Source organism: Manis javanica, chromosome 16 (assembly GCF_040802235.1).
Source record: "Manis javanica isolate MJ-LG chromosome 16, MJ_LKY, whole genome shotgun sequence".
In the NCBI taxonomy this organism is placed as follows: domain Eukaryota; kingdom Metazoa; phylum Chordata; class Mammalia; order Pholidota; family Manidae; genus Manis; species Manis javanica.
In genome coordinates this window covers 34,683,483-34,708,813 of record NC_133171.1, presented here as the reverse complement: position 1 = coordinate 34,708,813, position 25,331 = coordinate 34,683,483, and the positions used below count along the sequence as shown (strand labels likewise).

The 25,331-nt window shown below is 40.0% G+C and overlaps 1 protein-coding gene across 28 annotated transcripts in view; it reads right to left on the bottom strand.

Annotated features, from left to right (window-relative positions):
• The window catches only part of DST (dystonin), a 397,695-nt gene that overhangs the window by 67,621 nt on the left and 304,743 nt on the right, over positions 1-25,331 (bottom strand). For all 28 annotated transcript variants that reach the window (XM_073224747.1, XM_073224742.1, XM_073224734.1 and 25 more), the window contains 6 exons: positions 24,059-24,258; positions 22,148-22,643; positions 19,445-20,916; positions 4,963-5,124; positions 3,294-3,464; positions 842-1,008 (listed from right to left, as the gene is read on the bottom strand). In XM_073224747.1, the coding sequence (XP_073080848.1) occupies positions 842-1,008; positions 3,294-3,464; positions 4,963-5,124; positions 19,445-20,916; positions 22,148-22,643; positions 24,059-24,258 (2,668 nt within the window). The remainder of the gene's footprint in view (positions 1-841; positions 1,009-3,293; positions 3,465-4,962; positions 5,125-19,444; positions 20,917-22,147; positions 22,644-24,058; positions 24,259-25,331) is intronic.

Here is a 25,331-nt window from a genome sequence, read left to right as displayed (position 1 = left end):
AAGGACAACAGGAAACTTTCAGCTTTCTTAAGAGCACCTTATTCTTCGGTCCTAGAATGCTAATTAATTCTACTCCATAATTCAAGATTAGACAAATTATTCCCTTTGACATTTTGGTTCTAAAGAAGGTAGGAAGTTATGGAACTACTCATTCTGTTCAGTGGTTCATCCATTTTCAAGTCAACAGGTCTCTGCGGCTGCACTTCACTGTGGCTACTACTCGACATGTTCATGTGGGGCCAAGGCAGAGAAGGAAGAAATGTAATTAAAAAAAAAATGTTGATCACAAAATCCCAGAGGAGCCATGCTCCAGGCTTTCTCATAAGCACAGGACCCTAAAACCTTATTTCCTAGATAACTCTTACTCTTCCTTTAAAACATAGCTTATCTCTTCCCTGCCCCTAGACTAGCTTCTTCCTGTCACATGCATCCAAGCACCCTGTATTTTTGCTTTGAAACATCGCAGTCTTCATTACTTACCAATGGCCATAAAACCCTACTTGACTGTGCTCCACCTGCGGGCAGAGACGACCTGTCCAGCTCACCCACATAAGCCAAGGTCTAGCTCTGTACCTGATGCAAGGTAGGCAGGCACTAACTATTTAATAACCAAAGGAATGAATTACTCCCAAGGGCAACGTGTTTCTTAAAACAAAGAGTCGGGATCTAGCTGGTGACTCTAAGCCATGACCGGTGGAGGAACGAGGAGAGAGCCCTTGCCACCTATGCTCACAGACACAGTGAACGTGGGAAAATACCAATTTAGAGGAAAGTATTATCAAAATACAAAAAACCGACATTAAAGCTTTTGCAACTTTTACAAAAGACTGCCCGTAGTTACCGTGTCTCGGCTTTACTAAGCAGTGCCTGCCATCTGCTATCCAAGAGACTCAGCTGTTTCAAAATCTTCACTTTATCTGCAGGTTCTGCTGTTGCAGCAATTTTTTCTCCTTTTTGTTTGATTACCTCCACAGTAGATTTGCCATCATCCAACAATCTTTGGAGAAGCTTGAGACACAACATCAAACATATACACAAAAAGGGAAAGGAAAACGTAGTCTAAGTACTTCTGCTATGTGACAAAAATATATATTTTGCATGGATTCATCTACAAAAGGATCTCAGAAGTAGGATTTTTAAAATAACTCATTTTGTTTAATGATTCATTACTATTGTGTCAGATATTGTGGTAGGAGCTCTTCATAGTAGATAAAACTAATATTGGTAAGACCACTAAGGCATGCATTAAGTATGCAATATAAAATAATGGGGTAGAAGGTGCTGCTTAGGATAACTCCACTGCACTAAAATCCCTATTATTGTAATGAAATGGGAATGCCCTAAACATTCAACAATTATCAGTCTCATTGAGACAAAAATGATTATTATAAACCATTAGTATTTTTAAGACCTTTTCCCATGACAATCCATTATAGACAGGGAACCTGAGGCTCAGACAGAGCTCACAGCTAATGAGGCTGAAACTAGAGGCTCTTGGCTCCTTTTAGTAGGCGGGACTAGCTCCTAAATCCTTCATGAGGATGAAAACAAAATAAGAGCCTTTAAATATCATTTCCAAAAGGAAAAGAAGCTGCTTTATTTATCACTTGCTAGTGTCAGAAATCTCCGAGGCTGGCTAAATAAGACTAATATTTCAGGATTTTACAGCAGAAAAAAAACACTCAATTTGAGTCTAAGTAAACATTTCAAGAAGCCTGGAATGAAATTTTTGACACAGGTAGCTGGACTCAGGATTACCTGGCAGTAGTCTAATCAAAACAAGTATTTCAGGAGCAAGTTATGTGCATACACACTGTGTTAATGGCAATGAGGAAGTTACAGGTGAACAAAATCCTTAATACTGATTCCTTCATCTGACCCTGAGTGACAGTTAAGGATTAAAGAAATGGACAGTCTACTCCAGAAGTTAACAAGCTAGAAGAGTATTCTCTCCCTTTCGTGTGACATCAAAACCACCAAAGCAGAAGGTAAAAAGAAGGGGAAGAAATGCAAAAGTCTCTCGACACTGGTTAGAGTCATTATAAAATCAAGGCACAACAGGTGGGTTAGGCAGCAAAGAGAACGAATTAAGTAGATTACTTTGGATAAACTTTAACAGCAAAGCCTCTAGCTATTAAGAAAGCAAATCAACACATAGGTTTTATTGGTGAAGCATAGTTCAGTAACTCCGGAAGAATAACAAAGGTTTAAATGAAATTGTAAATGGTAGCAAGTTATATTATTACATGTAACATCACATTAAATATAAGATTATCACATGCATGTCATTTTATCCCTTGTTATATATTATATATGTGACTCAAAGATCACACAAATGCAATGTGTTTCCTGTTTTGTTTCTTCAATCCTTACCTCTAAATCTACTTCTAACAGGTTAGTTTCCCAATATACTAAAGCCTTTAGTGGATTTTGAGAGAGAGAGTACTGTCAAAATTAAATTAAGCCTCTTATTCATTCCCTTCTGTTTAAAGTTACACAGAAAACAAACCTTACGGGCGTGCTAGGCCCCACCCATATATCATTTCATGTCACGGCTGATGAGTTAGTAATGACAATGTCACTAAATGCTTCCTGACAGACCACAACCATCAGGAGCAAAAAACTGTACGTGTGGCCCCAAGCAGTCATCATCCCTCCAACAAGAGTGTCTTTCTGATGTGGTACCATATTGGTAGTACGAAAAACACAATGGCACATTCCTTAATTCCAGAATCAAATATTTGCCTCTTCAGTACAGCTTGAACCACAAGAAACTGCCCATATTTAATCTATTAAAATGGGCAACTTTTGTATGGATTAACCTAATACATAAAGGAACCGTTGGCATCTCTGTCCAAAGTTGTCTCTTCAGTGAGTGATGTCTTCCTGACCTGCTCCATTTAAAACTGCACATACACACACCCCACTCTCCACTCTGTCACTTCCTAATACTTATCTCCGCATCCCTGCTTTATTTATCACTTGCTAATTTATCATAATTTGATTAATTACTTTACTGTCTCTCTCACCCTGTTCCTCCCCTCCTACTAAATTCAATGAGAAACATTTATCTTTTTTACTCAGTTGATGTATCTCCAGCACTGATACAATGCCCGACCCAAGACAGATACTCAATAAAATATTTGTTGAATGACTAAGTAAATAATGTCTAGAACATCAATAACTAGTTAACTAGGATAGCCCATTAATGTAAACAGAGTCACAAGGTAAACTTTTAACTCTCCTTATCAAGAGTTAATATGAATCACAGTACAAAAGCATCACTGACTTACCTTTTGCTCCTGTATCTGAGCCTTCACCACTTTGAGCTCGGCTGATGGGGGCTTCTGATTGGCCACGAGCTCCTCGGTGTCCACCAGCCAGCTGAGCAGGGACTCCAGGGAATCCTGGAACCTTCCGCAGTGCAGCAAGGCCTCCTGCAGCTGCGCTGCTCGCTGAGCCACCTGCAACGTTCCAGGTGTTCCAACTCACTTACTCATTTCATGCAACATGGGCTCTGCCCACCAGACACCACTTCTCATGCTGCTCTGCCCATTTTGTCACCCATTTTCTTTACCTTTGCACTTAGAATTACTGCCATTGATGGTGGGCAGGAAAGGGGTCAAACTTGAGCAAGAAAGCCAAGAAGATAAGATTATCATCCCAGTCAATGTAAAAGATAGTCTCTTTGAGATTTTGGAAATATCTAAAACATTTATGATTAGCAATGAATGATTCAAATATTTCAAAGTTACTGAAAGAAACAAGGCCTTAATCATTTTTATCATTATCCCTGATGTGGTGCCATATTGTTATCAATTTTATCCTACTGATGAATATCAGAGATAATGATTTTAAAAAGATAATGATTTTTAAAAACTATTATAGTAGGGAATCAGAATTGTGCTTTGTGAGGCAAAATAACTACAAAGTACCCATTAAGTTCTGCCAGCTCCAAGTTCTAGAGTCCTTTTTTGACAAACCAGGGCCTTTGTCTCCTAGTAAATGGAGTCTCTGTACCCTGCACTGAGAGATCTTACTGCCCTTCTCACAGATCTTTTCCTTTTGGACTGAGAAAGTGGTTGGCAAGACCCTTCAAGCACCAGGATGTACCTACACCTGACACTTGATTCCAATTGTGTCTGAGGAGCACAACGGCATGAGGCAGACTTTCAAAGAATGATACATGTAGTTTTGAGATTTGGCAGCTGCTTAAGATTTCAACACAGGGAAGAACTACAGAAATGATAGCAACCACACCAGAGAAGGAGTGCCATCCCATAACAATTTTCTGATAATTTATGCCATGTGAAGAGTCACCAGAATGGGTCAGCATAGTCTCCAAAGATATCAGGGCATTCTTTTCCAGTGTTTTTCCTTGTGGACATTTAGGAAAAGTTGGGATATACATCCTATAAGTAAAATAATATTTGGAGTTAATGGTCTATAGCGAGGGCATCAAACCCTGAGTCCGGGGTTGACAGTGCACAGTGTGTGACCTGCTGTACAGTGGGAAATGGCCACTGACAATAGAAAAGTAGGTTTCACATATGAAGTGAGATTTCCAGGTTCATTTGTATTTGGCAACAGTGAACCTAGGCTCTTACATGGCAGTGATTTGCTGAGGTTAATAAGTAGCTAGTACACCTTTAGAGGTAGATGTGCTCTCTCTACCCAGGGCCACGCATCAGGGGCCACCTGCCGTCACACCTGTACTGTTGAGTCTCTATCAAAGTGGAGATAACAACAGGGAGAAGCCCTGTTTCACCCAGCTCACTTCTTTCCTTTATGCTGCCTACCACGCTCCTGTGAGCATCTGAGTTTGAGCCACCCAGCTTACAGCAGTGCAAAAATACAGGCATGTTTACGGAAGTGTGGCTACTATAAATATGATTAGTGATCACACAAATGCTAGAGAAGAATAATGAACAGAAATGACAATGAAGGGGACGAAAAAATTACCTTCTTACTGAGAGTCTTCCACAATGCATTGACTTCGTCCAGGTCATGCTCCAAAGCCTGCGTGCTGGTGTTTTTAGCAGCACTCTGAATAAGGCCTTGACCTAACCAGTTGACATCTTGCTGTTTAACCTGCAAGGGCTCAATCTCTTCTTTTTGGAATACCTGCAGTTGGGAGGGCAATCATTATATGAATGACATTATCTAACCACCACCAAATATGAACATTTGTTCAATTATCAGGTATCAATTATTAGAGGTAAAGATAATTTTTGCTGCTTATTCATAGGTTGTAGCTATCTAATGAATAAGAGTGAGGAAGTAAACTAAATATCTGTTCACATTATCAAACCACTCAGGAATATTAACGAATGATATTCTAAGTGTATTTAATCAGATTACTTAAAGAACCAAGAAAAGAGTACATGTGTCCTCTCTTCATTGCTTCATTATCATAGTAATAGAAATTTCATATCATTCCAATTTAACTCTTGTTATAAAAAAGAAAAGGTATGGAGAATGCTAAGGAGCAAAATTTTAAGATAGGCCCCAAATGAATCTTACTGGGCAAGGATACTTATATAGGCTCCTGTAAAGATGCTTGCTGCTAGCTGGCAACTAAAGTCTAAGGCTCAAACTGGAAATGAGCATCTCTGAGAAGATAAGGAGGTGAGACAAGAGGTCAGGCTTTAGCCTGCCAGGTAAGCTAAGCTAACAGAGTAGGAGAAGAGAAAAGATACAGGCACTGCATGAGTGTGGGCGCCTACACACGCAGCCCCCCCTTAATATCTGTCAAGAATGCTGAAGGGCTTGCAAGAGGCATGGAGACCTCACCCCATGGAGGACCTGATCACCCGTAAGGGCAGCACAGCAGCTCTGGCCACTCTGGCCCCCTCCGGCCCCATCAGCAGTTCCCCAGCACTCACCCAGTGACTGTCCACCCCATCCAACCTCAGTCCCCAGCTGCCTGTAACTAGTACAAGATCTAAAAGATCTAATGTGTTAGGGCAAAAGACAAGTTCCACTAAAGCAGAAATTTCTGTTTTCCTTATACTGGACCTATCATAGTACCCAGCACATAATATATACCCAATAATTGTTGCCAAAGGAACAACACAGAAAAATTATGTCTATATTTTGGGGCAGAGGATGTCAACCCCCAACAGAGGATACTGGGGTTACATCAACACTTTCATAGACAATACAAATGTTCTTAATATAGGGCTTGAAAGATGCCACGAGGAAAATAAATTAGTTTAACTAAGGGAAGCTTCAGTCAGACACCAAAGACTAAGTTTAGGGCTCTGAGTCATTATACTTACAGGGCAGTATGTAAGTACATGAACAGTCCAGATGAATGAACAGTTGAATAGGATGTATGAAAACATAATAAAGCCAAATATCAAAATAGTACTTGTAAAAAATTTACTGACACAGTATGGAAAATAATTTTGAGAGATGTAGAGGCTGAAAGAGAGAAACTCTCTAGACTCTGGCCCAAGACCTAGCACGCAGGATACTCCTGTGTTACTGTGTGAATGACTGACTTAAGGAATAGCAAACAAATAAATGATCATTTCCTCTAAAAGTCCCCTCCTAGTTAAAAGCACATTTCCTTCTTCTATAGGAAATCTGTAGAGACAATTTCCACACTGGCTAATTACTTCTACATAACAATATTAAATATAAAAAGTCAATCACACATAACTACAGAAATTATAAGAATTCCCCCAAATCACTGAGAAAAAAAAAGCACACCTAAGTTTTAATAACTTTTTAAAAGACATTAATTTATCTAGTAAGTCAGTTGGAAGTTGCAGCAAGGTGGTGAAAATAGAATTTGGTACAATGATTCTATTCCTCTTCATACCACTTTCTAAGTTACTGCTTCTAGAAACTAATAGCTGTGAACATGTTTTACAACTCACAAAAAAAGGAGTGGGGGATGGGTAGGAAAACTGCTCATTCTTAATTCAGGAACTTTTCTGACACATAAGGATTCAAGGAAAGCTTCTATTCTCCCTCAGATAATTTGTCAGGACAAAACCTAATATTTTTAACCTCTGATCTTGGTTTTAAAGAAATTAATTTTGGGGATGCATATCAGCTTAGGTCTAGGTGGGTCTCTGGTAATATATTTTTTCAACAAACAATATATTAAGAGTAAAAAAAGGACAGCTACTAATGAATCTATATGCTCCTAAGCATTCAATTACTTTCTAAAAATAAACTGCAAAATCCTTCACATAAAAAAGGACTTTGCTAAGCTTTTAAACTAACAAGCATGCCATTTAATGCATGCTCAAGGCAAGGGTACCACTGACTAGAGCAATGATTTCTTAGACTAAGAAGAGGGACTTTTCTGTTTTGTCCAAATTCCTTATCTCTCAGTGATAACAAAATACCTATGAAGAGACACTTTCCCCCAACTCAACCCATAAGCACACAAACACAGAGAAGCTTAAAATAAAATAAAATTACCTCTGAGGCAGTTTACTAGAAGAGCTTAGGAAAAGTACCAAAATAGCTGAACTTCAATCCAAGTGGGAAGAAAAAAATTACAGGCTTGAGGAACAAACTCTACTTACTACAAGGCTGCACCCTTTACTTTCTTACCTCAGTCACCACTCACAGAAAGTTAGGGGCTGTAATGACTGCACAATACACCACCACAGCTTCTGTACTTCCACATGCAGAGCTACTGAGAGAAAATTTTCAGCACACTTTAAAAGTCCTTAATTTGCACAGAGTGCTCTGCAGCCCGCAACAATGTAACACTCACTGGGTTTGGGCCTTCATAACCAAGTGCTCAGGCTTAATAAACCCAATGTAACTGCCTTTAAAGGGCAGTGTCTTAAACCACAATTTGTGTTAAGAGCCTAACGTTAACGTAAACTCACGGGGGAGGCATTCTGAATGAATGAAGGGCAGCTAACACCGTCCGCCCAGCCAACAGCGGGACAACAGCCGGGAATAATCATTCTCCTCAAATATGGTCCCTCATCTGTCAAAATGATCCACTTACCCGTTTATCTGTCATCTTGTAAAGTACTAATCAAGCCCTCAAATAAAAGACTGGATATGATCATTATTAGAAATACTAGGGACCATTTTAAAACAGGACCACAAACTTAAGTCATTCCACAGTTTCGCATTCCTGTCAATTACCTGAGCTGCCTGAAAGCCATTACAGACTGTGTCCAATGTTCCTGCCTGGGCCCTTGTTTTCCTAGGAGCTGCTTGCTTTCTTAGTGGTGTGAATTTCGGGGAGCACTTCAAATGGATCACCTCCATCTCCTGGGCAGAAAGGAGAGCCTCCACTTCCTCTTTAAATGCTATGTTGGATTCTTCTGAATCATGTGGTATCAAATGGGTCACAGTTTCCACTAGACTTGTGCTACCACAATCTACGTAATTTCCCCCCAGATCTGTGACAGAGAGATCTAAATCCTGAGGAGAATCTTCCATACATTCCCTACTTTGTGCTGTGACTTGAGATTTTCCGGGTCCATATGTTTTCCTTTCGTCTGCAGTGGGAGAAATACACTCGTGTGCTCCATCTCTTGACGTAATTAATGGCTCAAATTTAACAGTGCTCTCTTTCAAGTCATTCTGCAGGCAACAATTTTCACCATGGATTTCCCTTTGGCAACTGACATGTTTTGTTTCCTCCAGCGGAGAAGCATCATGCAAAATCGTTTCTAAATTCTCATCCAGGTGGGTGCTTCCACATGAAAGCAGGGGGATTTTCTGTTCACTAATGGAATAAACAGAAAAAAATGGTCTATACTGCTCTGCTATGTGAATATCTTCAGCAGAAGACAAGCTTCTAATTCGTGACTGGTCTCCAGTTAAAATGCCCTGTTTTTCTTCCCTCTCTGCTGGAGGGCTACATAAACCAGAGTCGTTCTCCTCTGATGTGAGAGAATTAGTACCCCATCTGCACTTGCCGGCCTTGGTAACAGCATCTGTCGTATCAATAGGTTCAACAAAAGAGCTTTCACTTTTGTTTGCATAATCCATAAAATTGGCTGGGACAAACATTCGCCATGACCGTCTATGCTCCTTCTTTTCTGCATGCGATTTGGCTTTGGGTAATCCTGTGCTTCGAATGACATCACTGTTTAGTTTGAGCGCATCAAAGATCATCTTTTCATCTAATTTGTTAGCTTCACGACCTCTCAGCTCAAATGCACCGGGAGAAGAAGCAAGGGCACCATTGGACCATAAAGAGTTAACATCCAGTGTTCTGTGACTGTAGGGTAAAGTCCGGTCTGTAAAATGCCTGGAAGACAGGCTACCTTTGGAACCGGAGTCTATCTGCTCGTTTAGCCTAACAGTATCATAGATGGACCGCTGCGGGACGTAGCAGTCTTCGATGTTTAGGTCCTCCTCTTCTTCACCTTTCCCTACACATGGGGGATTCTGACGTAAACAGTCTGGTCTGCTGAGTGGCTTCCCCATTTTACAGACAGTTAAAACAACTATCGCAGCTCTTGATAATACAGGAAATAAGAAATAAGATAAAGCATCTTTCACAAAAGTGTACTTCCGAACAGAACTATGCAGTGTCTTCAGCATAAGGACACATGCTCAAATAGCATACACGGTAATATACGAGGTGCTTAAGGCCATCTCAGTGCGTCTGTCTAAATCAACTATCCTCTTACCTGGCTGTTTTTAGAATAATTCTAAATAATAAAGTGCAGTAAGGATACAGTACAGAAATCTCCTTTCTCCCACTTCCCTAGGCCTCAAAGTTCCCTTTCACATACTCCAAAACACAGAAAGAAAACACATACACACTTAACAGTGTCTCGAACACTCAAAACATTCCATTGTCAGTCGATCTTCCTTTTTAGTCTACTTTTGCATCTGAGATTTCCAGATTAAAATGTTCAAATGAGCAAGCATTTTTAATAAGCTGCATGTCAGTTTTGGCAGGGCGTGGGTTAACTGTAATCCACTTAAAGGTGGCTTGCAAAACCCCATCTCCTTTGTAAATAAACCATGCTTCAGAAACTTAGACAAACACAGGGACCATGTATTGTTCAGATCAAGGCACAGAAGAACAATCTTCAGAGAAAAATAAGTTAAGTCTAAGGCTGTAAGAAAGTTAAAATTTTCTTTTACTTTTTTTGGGAGTAGCTATAAATAATCTTGATCCAAAAGGCAGTTTTTCTTCCCATATTAAGCTTCTTCCAGGCTTTTCACAAGTACCCAAAGAAGAAAAAAACAAACAAAAAAGACTTTTGGACACCCAGGCCAGTACAATCCAGCAACCCTTTAAACAGTTAGAAAGCATGGTGTACTATAAGCTCCCCTTTAAAAAGAGAAAAGGCCATTTCCAAAGGGTCTTATCTGATCCTCCTTAAGAAGGCTTATTCCACCTGAGGCAGCCTCAGCAAAGAGCTCCGGGTTTCCTCCAAGGCACAGGCAGCTCATTCACATGCAGCTGAAAATCGAGACGACTCTATCCTTTGAAACTGCCCAACTGTGGCCGCAGCGGCTTTCATTTTAGCTACAGCTGGAGAGACGCAGAGGGGGCCGGTGGAGCAGGCGGAGAGGAACTCCGGCAGGGGTCCCCTGCGCTGTGCCCAGCTCCTCAGGGCAGTGAGGTCCCCGCAAGCATCCTCCGGAGCCAGGGCGCCGACAGCGACGCCCTCGCTCCCCGGGCAGCGTGCGCTCCGTCCCTCCGCCCGCGGGCTCCCGGCGCTCCGGACCGCACTCTCCCAATCGCTTCGCTGCTACGCCCTCCCGCGACTCAACTTCGCAGGCATCGCCCCTTTGACTCCTGGCCTCTTCTCGGAGCCGGCGGACTGTTCAGGGGGAGGTACCTAGACGCCAAGAGGCTGCGGTGCAACAGCTTGGTGGTGACATCAGCGCAAATCAGACCCCGTTCTGGATCTGGGGAGAGGGGCAGCTCGGGTGCAGAGGTCCCTGAATGGGAAGGGATCTGAAGGGCTTGCGGAGGCAGAACCTGAAACCAGGAGCTCCCCGAAAGAAATCATTTCTTGTACGCCGGAGGTGAGGGGGGGGGCTGCGCTCATTTGAATATCAAATGGGGGGAAACGCTATTCGGGTCCCTATCCTTCAGGTGCAGCCACCCTCTCAGACACTGCAATTGCAGACTCCAGTAATCGCCATGCGAGGTGCAGATCACTTTGAAATCGAGTGTTGTGTCATGCCTTTTTAAGGCCCAAGTTTAACTGTTCTCCAAAGTAACTGTCCCTATGGGCACGGATCCCTGAGCCCCAGTGCCAGGAATGTTAGTACTAGTTAGTTACTAATAACCATGCAGCCTCCCTGAGCTTAATGCAAAGCTCAGGCAAAGATCCCAGGCAGTAGATGACTTTGGATGTTTAATAAACAAAATCGCATCCACAGATTTTCATCTACTGAACAAAAGCTCTTTAAAAATACTATTTTGCAAACAAATTCAGCAAGTCAAACCTTAGCCATTGTAGGGAAAATTAATGGTTTTTTTAAAAAAAATCTCTCCATTCTTTATTTTACAAAATTGGTGACATTAACAGAGTATTAGATATTATGACACATGAAGGCAGACTGTCTTTTCTCCATCTCACAAAATAATCATTTCTGAGCATAAATAAAACTGCAATGACGCGAGGGGAAGAAGGCAGTTCTAGTAAAAACAACTTTATACTTTCTCTGATAATTTTTTACAGAAAAGATGTGGCAGGGAACTTTTGTTCCAAAAATTATTTTTATAAACCTAAGAATTGAATCTTAAAAAAAAATCCATAACCAGAACTCAATATGTAACACACCCACTCAGTAATTACTAGATTGCAACTCAGTATGTGGCCATTGTTAAGTTGGGAAAGGAAACAGGAAAAAAAATATATATAGCCATTTATAAAGAAAAATATAGTAAAATACCCATCAACATTGCAATATCAGTGCCGGTTTTTCAGAGTCAAAAAGTGAAATATTTCAACAAGCTCAAGCACACAGGCTGTTCTAAGGTGCTGCTGATGAAAGAAAAATGTGCAGTTACCATGTTCAAACAGTGGACTGGGCACTAGGCCAGCAATTAGGAGACCATGAGTTTGGCCCCCAACGCCACTATCTTGATAGGTAAGACTGGAGAGCTGCCTACTGATGGCAATATTGATAATAAAGTTTTCATGAAATGTGGGTAAGTGCCTTTCTCTAAACATTCTAGGATAGTCACAGACCTTTTCATAAGAATGGCACCAACTCAGTCCACCTTAGACTCTTAACTTGAATCATCAGCACAGTATTATTCTAGCTTTTTGTAAGGCTAAGAAGAGTAACGGGTAACCTCACATTTGAGGTGGGTCATATATCTTTAAAAATAACTAAATAATCCATAAATTGAAGCGTTCATCAAAGAGGGCTCACTACCTGCCAAACATGATGAGCGCTTGCAAAACACTGGTGCAGAGATAAACTGCTATTGTCCTTACAAACCTGCAGCAGAGTGGAGAACAGGGATGAGAAAATACAGTTTTGAAGTAGGAAGTGCAATGGGAAAACATCCTTTAATTGATCATGTTTAAGTATATGCCATTTTTTAAATAGCTGAATTCCTATTTTGTTAAGCTGACTTCAACTAATTCTATAAATGATGATCCTAATACATTGTGATTCAAATTAAAATTTGTAGTATTAATATTATATTGGTCCTTATGACAATAACTTACATTCCAAAGATGTATCTGGATAGCATTAAAAAAAGTCTGAAATAAGCAGAAATGGGCTGGTTTATCTTTTCCTCTCAGATATGGTTTACACAGTTACTTTAAATGTCATCACATCTAATCTTAATCAAATTGTGATACAGTGAACAAATATTAATCATGATATCTAGAACTCACACTCAGGAGAAATACACAATGAATAAAATAAGCAAAACTTTTCTAAAAAACAGACAACACTATTACTTCATACAGAAATCATAAAGTTAAATGTTCTCAAAATGTGACTTGACGTATTTGACACTGCCTACTAGAAGATGTGATCTAGATAAAGTATCTTCTAAAGGCAGATGGTTTTGGAAAAGTACACATATTGACTGCGTAATAAGCAGAATAGTACTCATTTTTTTATTTTATATTTCCAAAGTTAAATCTTTAAAAAGGAAAGTTCCTGAAAAATCTTACCACAAGTGCAAGAATCTACTTCATTTTATCAATTGAAACATAGAGTTTTTAAAACTGAAAGATTGAAGATATTAAGATATCAATATGCAATAAGTGGAAAATGTCTACGTGAGTAAATGCAATAATGCCCATGAAAACTGACAAAGTATCCTCCTGGCCTAATAGATCCTGAAATCTGGATTAGAAGCCAAATGAGAGCAAGGTGCTTTTTTTGCTGGGAGTTCAAAAATAGAGCTTAGGAGTAACAATTTCTATTCTTTCTAAAATAAATATGCCATTAGTTAATGAAAACTTAAAGTATCCTATGTTTTTTAGCTTTCAAACTAAAAAACTTCTTCACATAAACGACTAAAAAGTTTTTGAGGATATTCATCAAAAGAATAGGCCACAGCTATTCATTTCAGTTGGAAACAGTTTATATTTAAAAGAAAGTAGGGTATTCAGACCCCATCACAAAGGCAAACTAAGAAGCACTTCACAGGTTGTCTGATCTTGATGGGAATTTACCTTGATGGGAATGTTAGGTAATATCCTTAATTAAGCACTCACTTGCTATTCTTTCTGTAAGTTATTGTAATACTGTTTTCCCCCCATTTTCATAGAGTTTTCAGATGACAGTCGGATAGAAAAATTTCCACATGAACAGAAAGTAATTCTACATCTGATCATCATTGATTGAAATACATACACATATAGCTTCCAAAAGCTCAGGAGTTTTTTCATTCCATTCAGCAAGCAAAACCAGTGCACCTACTCACTATGCTGTACACTTGAAACCAACATATTGTATACCAACTACATGTCAATTAAAAAAAAAAGTAAAAATCAATGTACCTATTAATGATCCCACTTAATTTCCTTCAGAGGAACAAAAACCAAAAACCAAACAAAACCTGAAAATACTATTCATATTAAAACACTGACAAAAGAAATATTCTTGAAATTAAGACAATCAAGAATATGTGAGAAACAAGGTATGTGAGCAAAGCCATTTTCTCGGGGTATCCTGGTTCCTGAGCAGCTCCAAAAGCTTTTCCCCTACTTTACAGTCACAGCATTCACCTACCCAAGGCTATCAGATAGTGGACAATTGGAGATCTGAATAAACATTCTAAAAACATTTACTGGTCAAGTTTTCTTATCACGGAGCCAATGTATAATTTATAACAAAGCAAATTCCTCTCTGTCTCTGTTTCTACACGCACAGACACACCTTCAAGCCGCTTTCCACATCAGCACACTGCAGAGCGTAGGGCTCCTTTCACCCAGGGAGGCCTATGTGGCAGCAGAGGCTACTGTTTGGCGCTTTTGGTGGGGTGAGGGGGTGCGGGGAGGGAGTAATTTAAAATAATGACACAGGTTTATCCTGTTAACGCCAAAAACATTCCCCCCACCAAAAAAAAAAAAAAGAAACTCCCCCGATAGAAAATCTCTGGCTGGGACTGCCCCCAGAACCTCCCTTAATTCCTCGATCTTAAATGAAGCAATAGAAAAAAGAGGCCAGGCAGCATGAAGGGCGACATCACCAGCTAGCAGCAAAAATGGGAAGAGAATCCACACTGGCCACTTCCGCTCAGACAGGGTATCCTTTCAGAGCCGTGTATCCTTGCTGACACAGGAAGGAGGGCGCCCATCGCTCCGCTGGTTTGTGTAGGTCAGAATATGAGGTATGACTACTTCACAGCAGACCAGTTCCAATTCCTAGCGCGGTGTGGTCTCTCCTTCAGTGGGGCTTCTCTCCTGCCCAGCATATATGATTCTCTTTCCCTAAAATCTTCAATGCCACTGTAGCTGATTAAATAATGTGACCTTCCTCTAAAGTCCGTGCATCAAGTTACAGTTTCTAGAGCGAAAATATTTTCACCTTTAAAAATATCAGCGGGAGGTATGTAACCTCCTTGCTAGCACAGTCTCATTAACAAACATCAAGAACTTTCCCCTAAGGAAAACCTCTTCTTGCAATAGCTTTATTTAATTTTCCCATTCTCAACCAAAATGGAGAACAATTCGTCGTTGTCCTTTATGTAATGGTATGGGTATACAAACAAGAAGATGTTTGGAAAGTGATTCATTAATAATATCAACAATACTGTTTACAAATTGTGCTCAAACTGCCTGGCTTCTTCAGCCTCGTGACACCGGCCCTGGGTAGCTCACCCCATACTCAACTGATGATGCCTGGGTTAAATGATGCCTTCACCTAGACCAGAGAAAAGTGTATCACAGTATATCGGGCCTGGGTTCAGGTCTTTGTCCGCGATTTCAACTTGGCTTAAAAATTCTGTGCTCCAGAGAAGACAAGTAACGACTCTGTAGCATCTTCCTACACTGATGGACGGTGACGGCAAGAGGGGGGCTGAGGACTCGATGAAATGGGTGAATGCTGAAACCACAGTGCTGTTCATGGGAAGCCTTCATAAGACTGGATAGCAGTGATACTAAAAATAAAAAATTCTGTGCTCTATGTTACGCTATTTCAATTTTGAAAACAGAAAGAAATCTTTGTTTCAGGAGTGACTTGTATCAGTGATGTGTTCATTTGTGGGGACAAACTGAATTACAGTTGGGGCAGCAACAGACAAACAGGAAGCAGGTTCTGAGAGAAGACTTCTTACCATGGCCTAGAGAGAGATGGGGGTGGGTATATATTTTGCTAGAAAGTGACTGGATATGTTCATTAAAACATCAAGTTCCTTTGATCTTCAGTGAAATTGAATCAGTTCCATATGGTGATGAGGACAACTTCACAACGATCAGAAGACCTGACTAGCTGTTGATGATATCATGGGAACTGCAGGGACCTGTTCCTTGCAGAGAGTGGGTTACATATGTCTTTGATAAGTAAAGCCACGGAAATATTAACATTACTTAATAATGTAGTTTAGAACTTGAATATGATCTTGAGTTAGGAATCCTCAAGGAGACAGGGATAAAGGCAACACCAAAGGGGATTTTTCTTTCCTGCCTAGGAAGTTAGGACAGGGTGCACAGAACTTAATGTAATAATAGAGAAGTGTAAGTAGAAAAATGATACTCTGACTTATCAACAGTCATAGAAAACACTTCACTCTCCAGAAATTTTAATCCAATGACTAATATTCCAAAGTTGGAAACTGTATGGTAAACAGAACTTACACAATCAAGATAGTTTAAAAACTTTAAACTAATACAAAAGGTAATGCCACTCTAGTTTCAAAAACTCAGAATAGCTTTCACTAACAGTGAATTAGCACATTTGATTCAGAATAAATAGCATTCATTTTTAATCATTATGTTTGGGTTAGGATTTCAAACATGAATTAGTTTTGTCCTTTCAAGGACAGTGACTGCTATTTTCTATGTTGTTTTAGGGGGAAAAAAATGGAAGCAGAGAAGTCTGTCTTACCTAGTTTAAATAATCCATTGCCTTCCAAGTGAATCTAAGGCCTCCCCAACTGAGTGACTAGGGAATGGCTATTAAATTTCAGTCCTACTCTGATGGAAGTTTATTTCATATTATGAAAAATGTTTGTATGATTTTATCCATGAATTTAGGTTCGACTAAAGCTACTGATAAGAGCAATGTCAAGCAGGATTCTCTTTCAAAGTCTCTGATGAAAACAGACCAGTACTTCAGCGCCCTATTTCATTTTTACAAATCACAGTAAGTAGGAGTTTGCTATTTTTCATTTTCACTCAACACAAATGAGTTTTCATGCAACACAAATAATTCTACTTCAACATTTTCTTTTAATATCCCTAAAATATTGTTGAACTAATGTTCAGCAGAAGTCTAACTGCCCAACAAAAACTAAATCGAGATCTGAATTGCAAACAAGTGAACTCACCACTTTAATCAAGGAAGGTGTGATCACTACGACAGTGTGACGTCTGGCTCCACAGCAGTAGGAGTGGTCATGGCACCACCACCACCACCACCATCTTCATCACACCATCTACATGTCTGTTTCTCAGGCAAATCCACACACATTTATCTCATGCTTTTCGTAGTAGCCAGTTTTATAGAAGCTTTCCTTATGCGGGTGCTCCTGATGTTTTGGGTTAAAAGGAACAATGGCTGGCCACCCAAATTAAACTATGGCAAAGATGATGTAAAAATTTCCCAGAGAAAACATCAGATGTACAACATGAGGAATAAAGTTGACACAGAACACTGTATTATTTCCACCAAAACATCCAGGCTCTGACACGTACCCCCCTATGTGACCTTGAGCAAGTCACTTGACCCTCCAGGTTCAGCTTCCTGATAGTTAAGATGGGCATAACAGTAGCATCCACCTCTCCTGACCATTGACAGGATTAAACACAGAGTTCAGAAAAATGCCTGACCCACAGTGAGCCCACAGTACATGTTAACTTTTGTAATTGCTATTTTTTTAGAACATACATACACACACACACACACACACACACAAATAGATGAATTAGTGATTAGTGACTGTGTAAGCTGCCATCTCTATTTACAACAATAATACTCTTTTTTTTTAACCTATGGTACTGGAGTATATTAAATGTAGTTGATTTGTCCACTTAGAAACTTTTATTTTATAGTCACTGAGTCTCTAAACATTGAAGGTATACCATGACAGTCTTTATTACTGAATTTCACTAAAATCAGTTAATTTCTTCCAAGGTAATCACAAAACAGACTAACACAGCATGCAAAGTGGTTTATTTTAGAAATAGTCACTTTATTCTTCTTCACTGTTAAACAAAGCAACCTCTGTGGCCATTAATGGTAATGACGCTTACTTATTAGTGCTTTCAGTGTGTAAAACGCTTTCCATGCAATGGTGCAACGCTTTTATCTCTTTCTTTTCTCTTTCTTTTCCACAGGGAGAGCCACATGCTTCCCTGCACTCCTGCCTGGGAACACGAGGGGTGGGGGGGGCACCTACAGGCAACCACCACCAATACTATTACGTCTGCCCATTTTCTTACAAGCAGTTGAATGTGTGAAGAGAAATGAAGGCCTAACTCCTTCCTTTCCACACAGAGTCACAGAAAACCCAGAGAAATGATAATGTTTCACAAAGGCACTGAACATGCTCTAATTTCATTAGTAGAGAGACTACTTGATTACTGTCATTGAAGCATTCAAGTTTTGCCAAGGTTCTTCAGAAAATGCCAGCCTCAAGCTCTCCATGAGTCTGTGAATGGCAATTGCCACAGAACTTTGGTTTTCCACCAGCAAATTCCCTCACATGAAACCTTTTAGTCTAAACACCAGAAATACGAAAGTTTGACATAGTGAAGGGAATAACGTCAACAGCAAGACTGTTTCCTCTACCTTCAAGAATCAAGACATAAATACAGAATCACAGATTTTTAAGCCATGAAGGAACTGGGCTTCAGAGGCATTTTATAAACAACAGATAACCTTTATAATAGTAATAAGAAGAAAAAGAACTTATTTTCCAAAATTAAGTCACCTAAATAATGTTATGAAGGATGAGCAAAGGAAACACTACATCTAATATAACAGCAGAGAATTTGGGAGTCCCTTTGATTTATATATTTTTTTCATAGGAAACGATTTGTAGTCTCACAAACTTTGTTTTTATTTGGTCTTACCTTAACCTTTATGTGCTAATGATGGGACTTAGTGTCCAGAAAGTAAAACACAGCTGATGAGGACCCATGCAAACCCCAAAGGTGAATCAGTCCCATGCAGCAAATACTTGATGTTTAGGACCCTCTCTGTGCACAGATGCACAAAGGAACTTGTAGTCCCATCAGAAATAAGTTACTCCTAATCTTGGGCAGGAGCCCAAGATCTTTGTTCTATAAAACCAAGATTACAACACAGAAATCCATTCTGCCTTTAAAAATAAGAAATTTTGGAAGAAAAATGTTTATAAAAGAAATTAAATTAAGAAGGTTAAGAAGACTATAAAAAAGAGAAAGAGCAGGAAAAGGCTCTAATTCACCATTAAAGAAAATGCTGGGAGCCAAACAGGAAAACAAGCCTTTTATGTTAGGGACGGGCCTCTGCAGCAGAGCTCAAAACATGGCCTTGCCACTCTGACAGGTCAGCTGTGAATGACCTCGGAGACGGACTCCGCGATGTCACTTCGGGCTTGCCTGGACATTTCCAAGCACTGTCTGGTCTCCTGATATTATCTCAGGCTTTACCCCATGAGGGCCCAATTCCACAGCAAGTTAGGAACCGCCCCCATGTGCCTGGATATTCCCCCGATACACTCTAATTCAGGCTCAAACCCTTGGGACAGGCATACTAGAAGATTCTACAAAATAGGCAATCTTCTTTCTGTACCTATTAGAAATTTCCTTTAATAGTAAAAAAAGTTTAGTAAAAATGAAGAATTCCCTACCTTGAACACGTTAAGCTGCTGGTTAATTGTCTCTGTTTCCATACTAACAGGGCCTTGAGACTCTTCATGTTCTTCAGCCTTCTTAAGCAGAGCAGAAAATTCCTTCAATTTGCTGTAGAATTCTTCCAGACGCTCAATTGTCCCTTCAACATGCTCTTCTCGGGCTTGGGCTCGGTCCAGCAACTTGTTGCATTGTTTGCTTAAAGCCTCCAAGTCCCTTTTGATTCCAACAAAGTCAGGCAAGGCTTCTTCCATGGCCAGCATCATCTTGCAGGTTTTATTGGCATTGCCATTGTTCTCTATGAGAGCTTCCAGTTTCTTCAGAAAGGCTTTAATAGCCTCCCTTTGCTTCTGCAGAGTTTCTACATCTCTCCCCACTGGGGCCATGCCGTCCAGTTCATCATCAAACTCTGCAAACTGAGAAAACATTTCTCGTATGGTATTCTGGAAATGCCCGATGCCCTGAAGCTTGGTTTCTAAAAAGGAACACTTGTCGGCAACCTGCCGGCTTAGGGCACTCTGCTCTTGAGCTAAGGTTTCCACTTGCAACAGAACATCAGAGGTTCCCTTTGAGTCTGAGGCTTCCACCACGAGGTCCTGGGCAAGTCCTTTGGCCAAATCGACCTGATGCTTCAAGGTCTGAAGTGACTTCTGCTGGGTCTGCAGTGTGGTCAGGTATTTATTACTGCAGGCCTGGGGTCCCAGGGAATTATCGGCCTCCAGCTGTTCCTTTGCACACTGAAGCTGCCTTTGAGCTTCTCTGGAAACTTCTTGAAATTCTTTAAACTTCTGGGCCATGTTCTCGAGAGAGAGTTTCTTACTGTGAAGTTGTTCAGTGACCATGTCTACCTTCTGGATCAGTGACTGATTCTCATCCGTGACAACCTCTTTGTCGATCTCACAGACACTGAGCAAGCTATTGGCGGCGCTGTTCAGCACTTCTACCATCCCCAAGTGTTGGTTCACTTCCTTCTGCAGAGACTTTAACTTGCCAACAGAATCCTCTGTTTCAGCAGGATCCAAGGAAAACTGTATTTCCTGCAGGTCGTTCTGACACCTGTCTATCCATGGCTGGAGAGTCTCTACATGCTCTTTATACTTGAGAGCTTTTTCCAATGAATCTTTTACCTTTTCTTCTCTTTCCTTCACCTGGTTATTAAACCTGTCCCAGTTGGTCTTAATTGTGTTTATTTGTAACTGTAAGGCTGCCTTCTCAGACCCTTGTGTTTTTAATAACAGATTTTCACCTTCTGTGATGGTTTTTTCATAAATAATAGACTGAACGGTCAAAGTTTTATTAAAGTCTTTCTGATCTTTAATTAACGACTCCAAGACATCAAGTCTGGCGGATATTGGGCGAGACTTGCTTTGCTCTTCTTTCTTTGTATCCAACCAAGCCTGAAAATCTTGAGACATTCGCTGAAATTGATGAGAGCTCGCACAGGCTGACTGAAGGTGCTGAATATGACTCTCTAAAAATGAAATCACAGACATGTTTATTTTACATCAAAAAACCAAGAGAAAAACCACCAAATACTTGTACAGAACTGTTTAAAAGCAAGGGCGGTGACTATCAGAGTACACCTGTAAGAGTACAAGTGAGCTTCAGCTAATGATAAGGGGAGAAAAGAGAGCAAGAGGGAGCTGCAACGAGACAAGCAAAGCTAGATGCTAGGGTCACCGCAGCTCCAGTGCAGGCAGGCAACCCCTGCTCAAAGGTCTAGGTCACTCTGATAAATAATCCATCCCTTATCAAATATGACCCCCAACGTCTATGATTTTCACACATCACAGAGGAGCTACAATGTAGCACATAGGAATTGCACGGGCTTGGATCCTGGCCCAACTTCCCAAGAGCTGGAGACCCTGGGCACACAGTAATCAAACCTCATTTCCCCCACTGTTAATTGTCAACATTAATACAAGCTGCTGTGGCAATTAAATAAGAATTGATAACAGGAATAGTACTTATCATAATAATAGTATTGATTATCAGTATCATGCCAAAATAAAGATGTAAGAAACTATTGCTATGATCAAAAAACAATAATTTAAAAGACCAATCAATTAAAAGACACAGAATATTTATTAGGTATAGGGCACCCTGTGTTCCTTTTCAAACAGCACAAATGTAGCAGACCATGTGCTCTTCCTTGGCAGGCACTTCTGCGTCCCACTGCTCACTACAGCTACCTTGGACAAACACGGGCACACTCACAGAATTATGGCCACGGCAGGTAAGAGAGGAAAAAGTGCCAAATGCTTGTCTTGCACACATTTCTCTAGGACAGCTTTCTATGACAAAATGAAACAAAGTAACTGGAGGTGATAAGATGATGAAAAGCCTCTTTAATAACTGTATTCATCTGTTTTTCTGGTACAGTGAAACTGCCACCCAGCAAAAACGTTTACAGTGTTTAAAGAACCAATTTGGAATACCTGAAATTTTAATGTGCCTTCATTAAGTGGATTTTGCCAACAGACTGTGTCTCTGTTCTCTGTGCAGCACGACCCTGACAGTGTGCACACACAGGGCCAGAGAACTGCTCTCTGCGAGCTCCTAACAGCAGCCTTCCCCTCAACTGTGCTCTCAGTGGGGGCAGATTCTCTTTAGGATCTTGGACTACTGGCAACAGCTTAGAAATAGGCAATACATTACTTCCATTTCTAGGGAACACATGCATTAAAAGAAGACAGACAAACCTGCTTTGCATTCAATATCCTTAAATGATTTTAAGATGCCTTCTAGTTGCCTACTAAGCTCTGCCTTCAAGTACTCTTCTTTAACCAGTGCTGACAAATCCTCACAGAGGGTCTGGGCCACTTTTATCTGCTTCATTTCCTGCTCTATTTCCTGCTTCATTTTCTGGGCGGTTTCCAGCTGCTGGTTCATAGCATCAGGGTGTGTGCTCACAGCCACACTGCTGCTGAGTTCATGATCCAGGTCACTCAGGTTACCAGAAAGGCTTCTCAGCAGACTCTGATACTGGGTGCTTTTAACAAGGGCTTTGTCAATCCAGGCACATCTGTCACTCAATTGTCCTGTTAGGCTATCCCATTTTTGGGTCACAGCTGCCAGTTGCTCTTTCACAATCCCATGGAAAGAAGGGTGTTCACCAGGTCTGCTCAGAAGGCCTTGACCGGCTGCTGTAAGCTGCTCATATTGAGGTTTCCGGGTATCAAATTCTTGCAGCAGAATCTACAGTAAAGAGGGAATGAGGATAAATAAACACACCAATTACAGGATAATTAGTTATGGAAAACATAGCTTGAAGTTTCTAAACAGAAGTGTCATTTATATGTCTAGCTTTTATTTATTTATTTATTTATGATGTTACTCTTTTCCTAGTTGTTATTTCAAGGGCTGTGCAATTATCTTAAACTAATCTAAGGAGCAATAGTGCTTCATAGAACATTTTGTCTGAAATTAACAACCCCCCAAGGGGAAAAGGAATACATATTTTTGGTAGTCTAGACAAAATGAATAGAAATTTATACACAAATTTTCATATACAAAGGGAAACACTGCTATTAGACAAGATGACATCACACTGACAATTTGTTTTTTCCATTTTGTAGTTCTCTCTTTGTGGGATCTTTAAAATACTCTATAGCATTTTATACTACAGGGAATGCACAGTGGAAACTGTTAGAACGTATAACCTTACCATGCACTGATTTACAAAGTTTTTTTAACATAATATTTATAGACATTTTCAATCTTTATTATAAGGATTTTAGCCCATAAATCATGTTGCCTAGAACGTGCAGGCTCAATATTGGCTCTAATTATAGAATGAATGATACAAAAACTTCCTTCACTTAATAACATGTTTTATCTATCTCTGGGAAACTACCAAGACTAGAGGCAATTATTTCTCTTCACATTTATTGATACCTTTTGGTTTTATTCTCTTCAGATTAAGGGCATACATGAGATAGGACATGTGATTCTCAACTATAAAGACTAATTTGTAATTTCAGAGTATAGGACCGGGCTCACTGTACTAATATCACTACTCATACATAAAGAACACACACACACAACAGAGTTTCTGCTATCACCTCTCACTTACATTTTGTGGATTTTCCTCCCCTTGTGGATTTATCCACTTTACCATTAGACTAGTCTCACGAACCCACTGGGTTTCAAGATTTCCTCTCTGCTTCCCTTCTTCTTTCTCCTCTTTTTATTCTGTCTCTCCCCACCTCAAGCTTTATTACATGAGTTTTACAAGTTTCATTATCTACTATCACAATCAAAATGAATAAAAACCTCAAAGGAGCAATTTCTAAACAATAAGAAAGCATACACAAGCTTCTCATAAAAATGTTATTACTTCTACAGTCACATTAATACTTCACAGAAGGCCCTTTCTAGCAGGGTTTGCACAAACTATAAGACAACTGAAATGATCAAGGCATTTGATCCATTCATAAGCTAAGCAGACTACTGTGGGACACCTCACAGCTTTGGTACCCACTAACCCCAGGGCAGTACCTTATGGGCACCTGAAACATTACACACACACTCCAAGGCGGTAAAAGCACATACTGTCCAAAGCTAATGTATTTATAAATGAAAACATATGTCTTAAGTCAAGTCATACTCACCTGCACCTGCTGCCTTTGTGTGTTTAGCATATTTGGGTCAATTGACAAGGGCCCAAGAACACTGACCATCAGTTCTTTCTCTACAAGCCATTGTTTTAACTGAGCTTCTACAGTTTGGAATTGGGTTAGATTATTAGAGGATTCTTCCAGTTTTTGCTGTCTGTCAGCTGTCAATTGATTGAGTTCTTGCCACTTAGAATCTGAAAGAAAATTATAAAGGATGAAACTGGTGTTTGGTTCTTATACATTTAACGTGACCATATCTATGAAAACTGTAGGATATGACTTGAAATGATATATAATGGCTATCATTTCATCTTTATAACCCTTTTTGGTTATATAGTCATTATAATTTCTTCTATAGTTGATTGAGGTCTACGAGTTAATTACATTTAATGGTACAGGTTTTATGGTCCTGCTGGTTGTAGGTCAACTGAAGTGTAAGAAAAATGAACTTCACTCTGTTTCTAGAAGACAATGTTGAATAAGTAGTATTCCTTAAGGCAAACAGGATCCTGAAGTCCCTCATTCCTTCTAGAAGTCCTATAGAGTCTGTTAATTCAACTATAAGTGACCAACCAGAACAACGAATATTAATCCTTTCCCTTAATGGGAAATCTTCAGTGATCAGTTCCAGGAAAATGATTCCCACAGGTGCACATCTACGCCCAGCCCTCCACTTCCACTCAAATCTCACATTAGCAACCAGCTGCTCAGAAGTTGCATAGCATATCTCACCTACCCTGTAAACTCAATTAAAAAAAAAACACTTTATATTCCTATCAAAACTGGTGGATTTTTCTGATTTCTAGATTTCTCTCAAAGGTTATTCCCTCCCCATGTCACAGAGATGCAACAACTAAGCCTGTTTGACTCTCTTTAATCCTTGACATAAAACTGTGCACGCATTCAACCACATTCCCAAGGTCCTAAGTCCATTTTGGTCCTCATGTTTTGCCTACACCAGTGGTTCTCAAACTTTAGCTGCATTAGAATCACCACAGGAATTGTTAACACAGGTTGCTGGGCCCCAGGCCCCAAGTTTATGACTCAGTATGTCTGAAGTGGGGCCTAAAATGCACATGCTGTTGCTCCCAGGAGCAAACTTCTGAGAACTACAGACCTCGACTGCCAGTCTTCCAACTGGCTTCCCTGAAATGAGAGTTCTCAGCTGCAATCCATTGGTTCTAAAATGATTTCCCTAAAAAAAAAACAAAATCACTTACATATGTTACTTCCATGCCGAAATCACTCAACAATTACCTCCTCACCA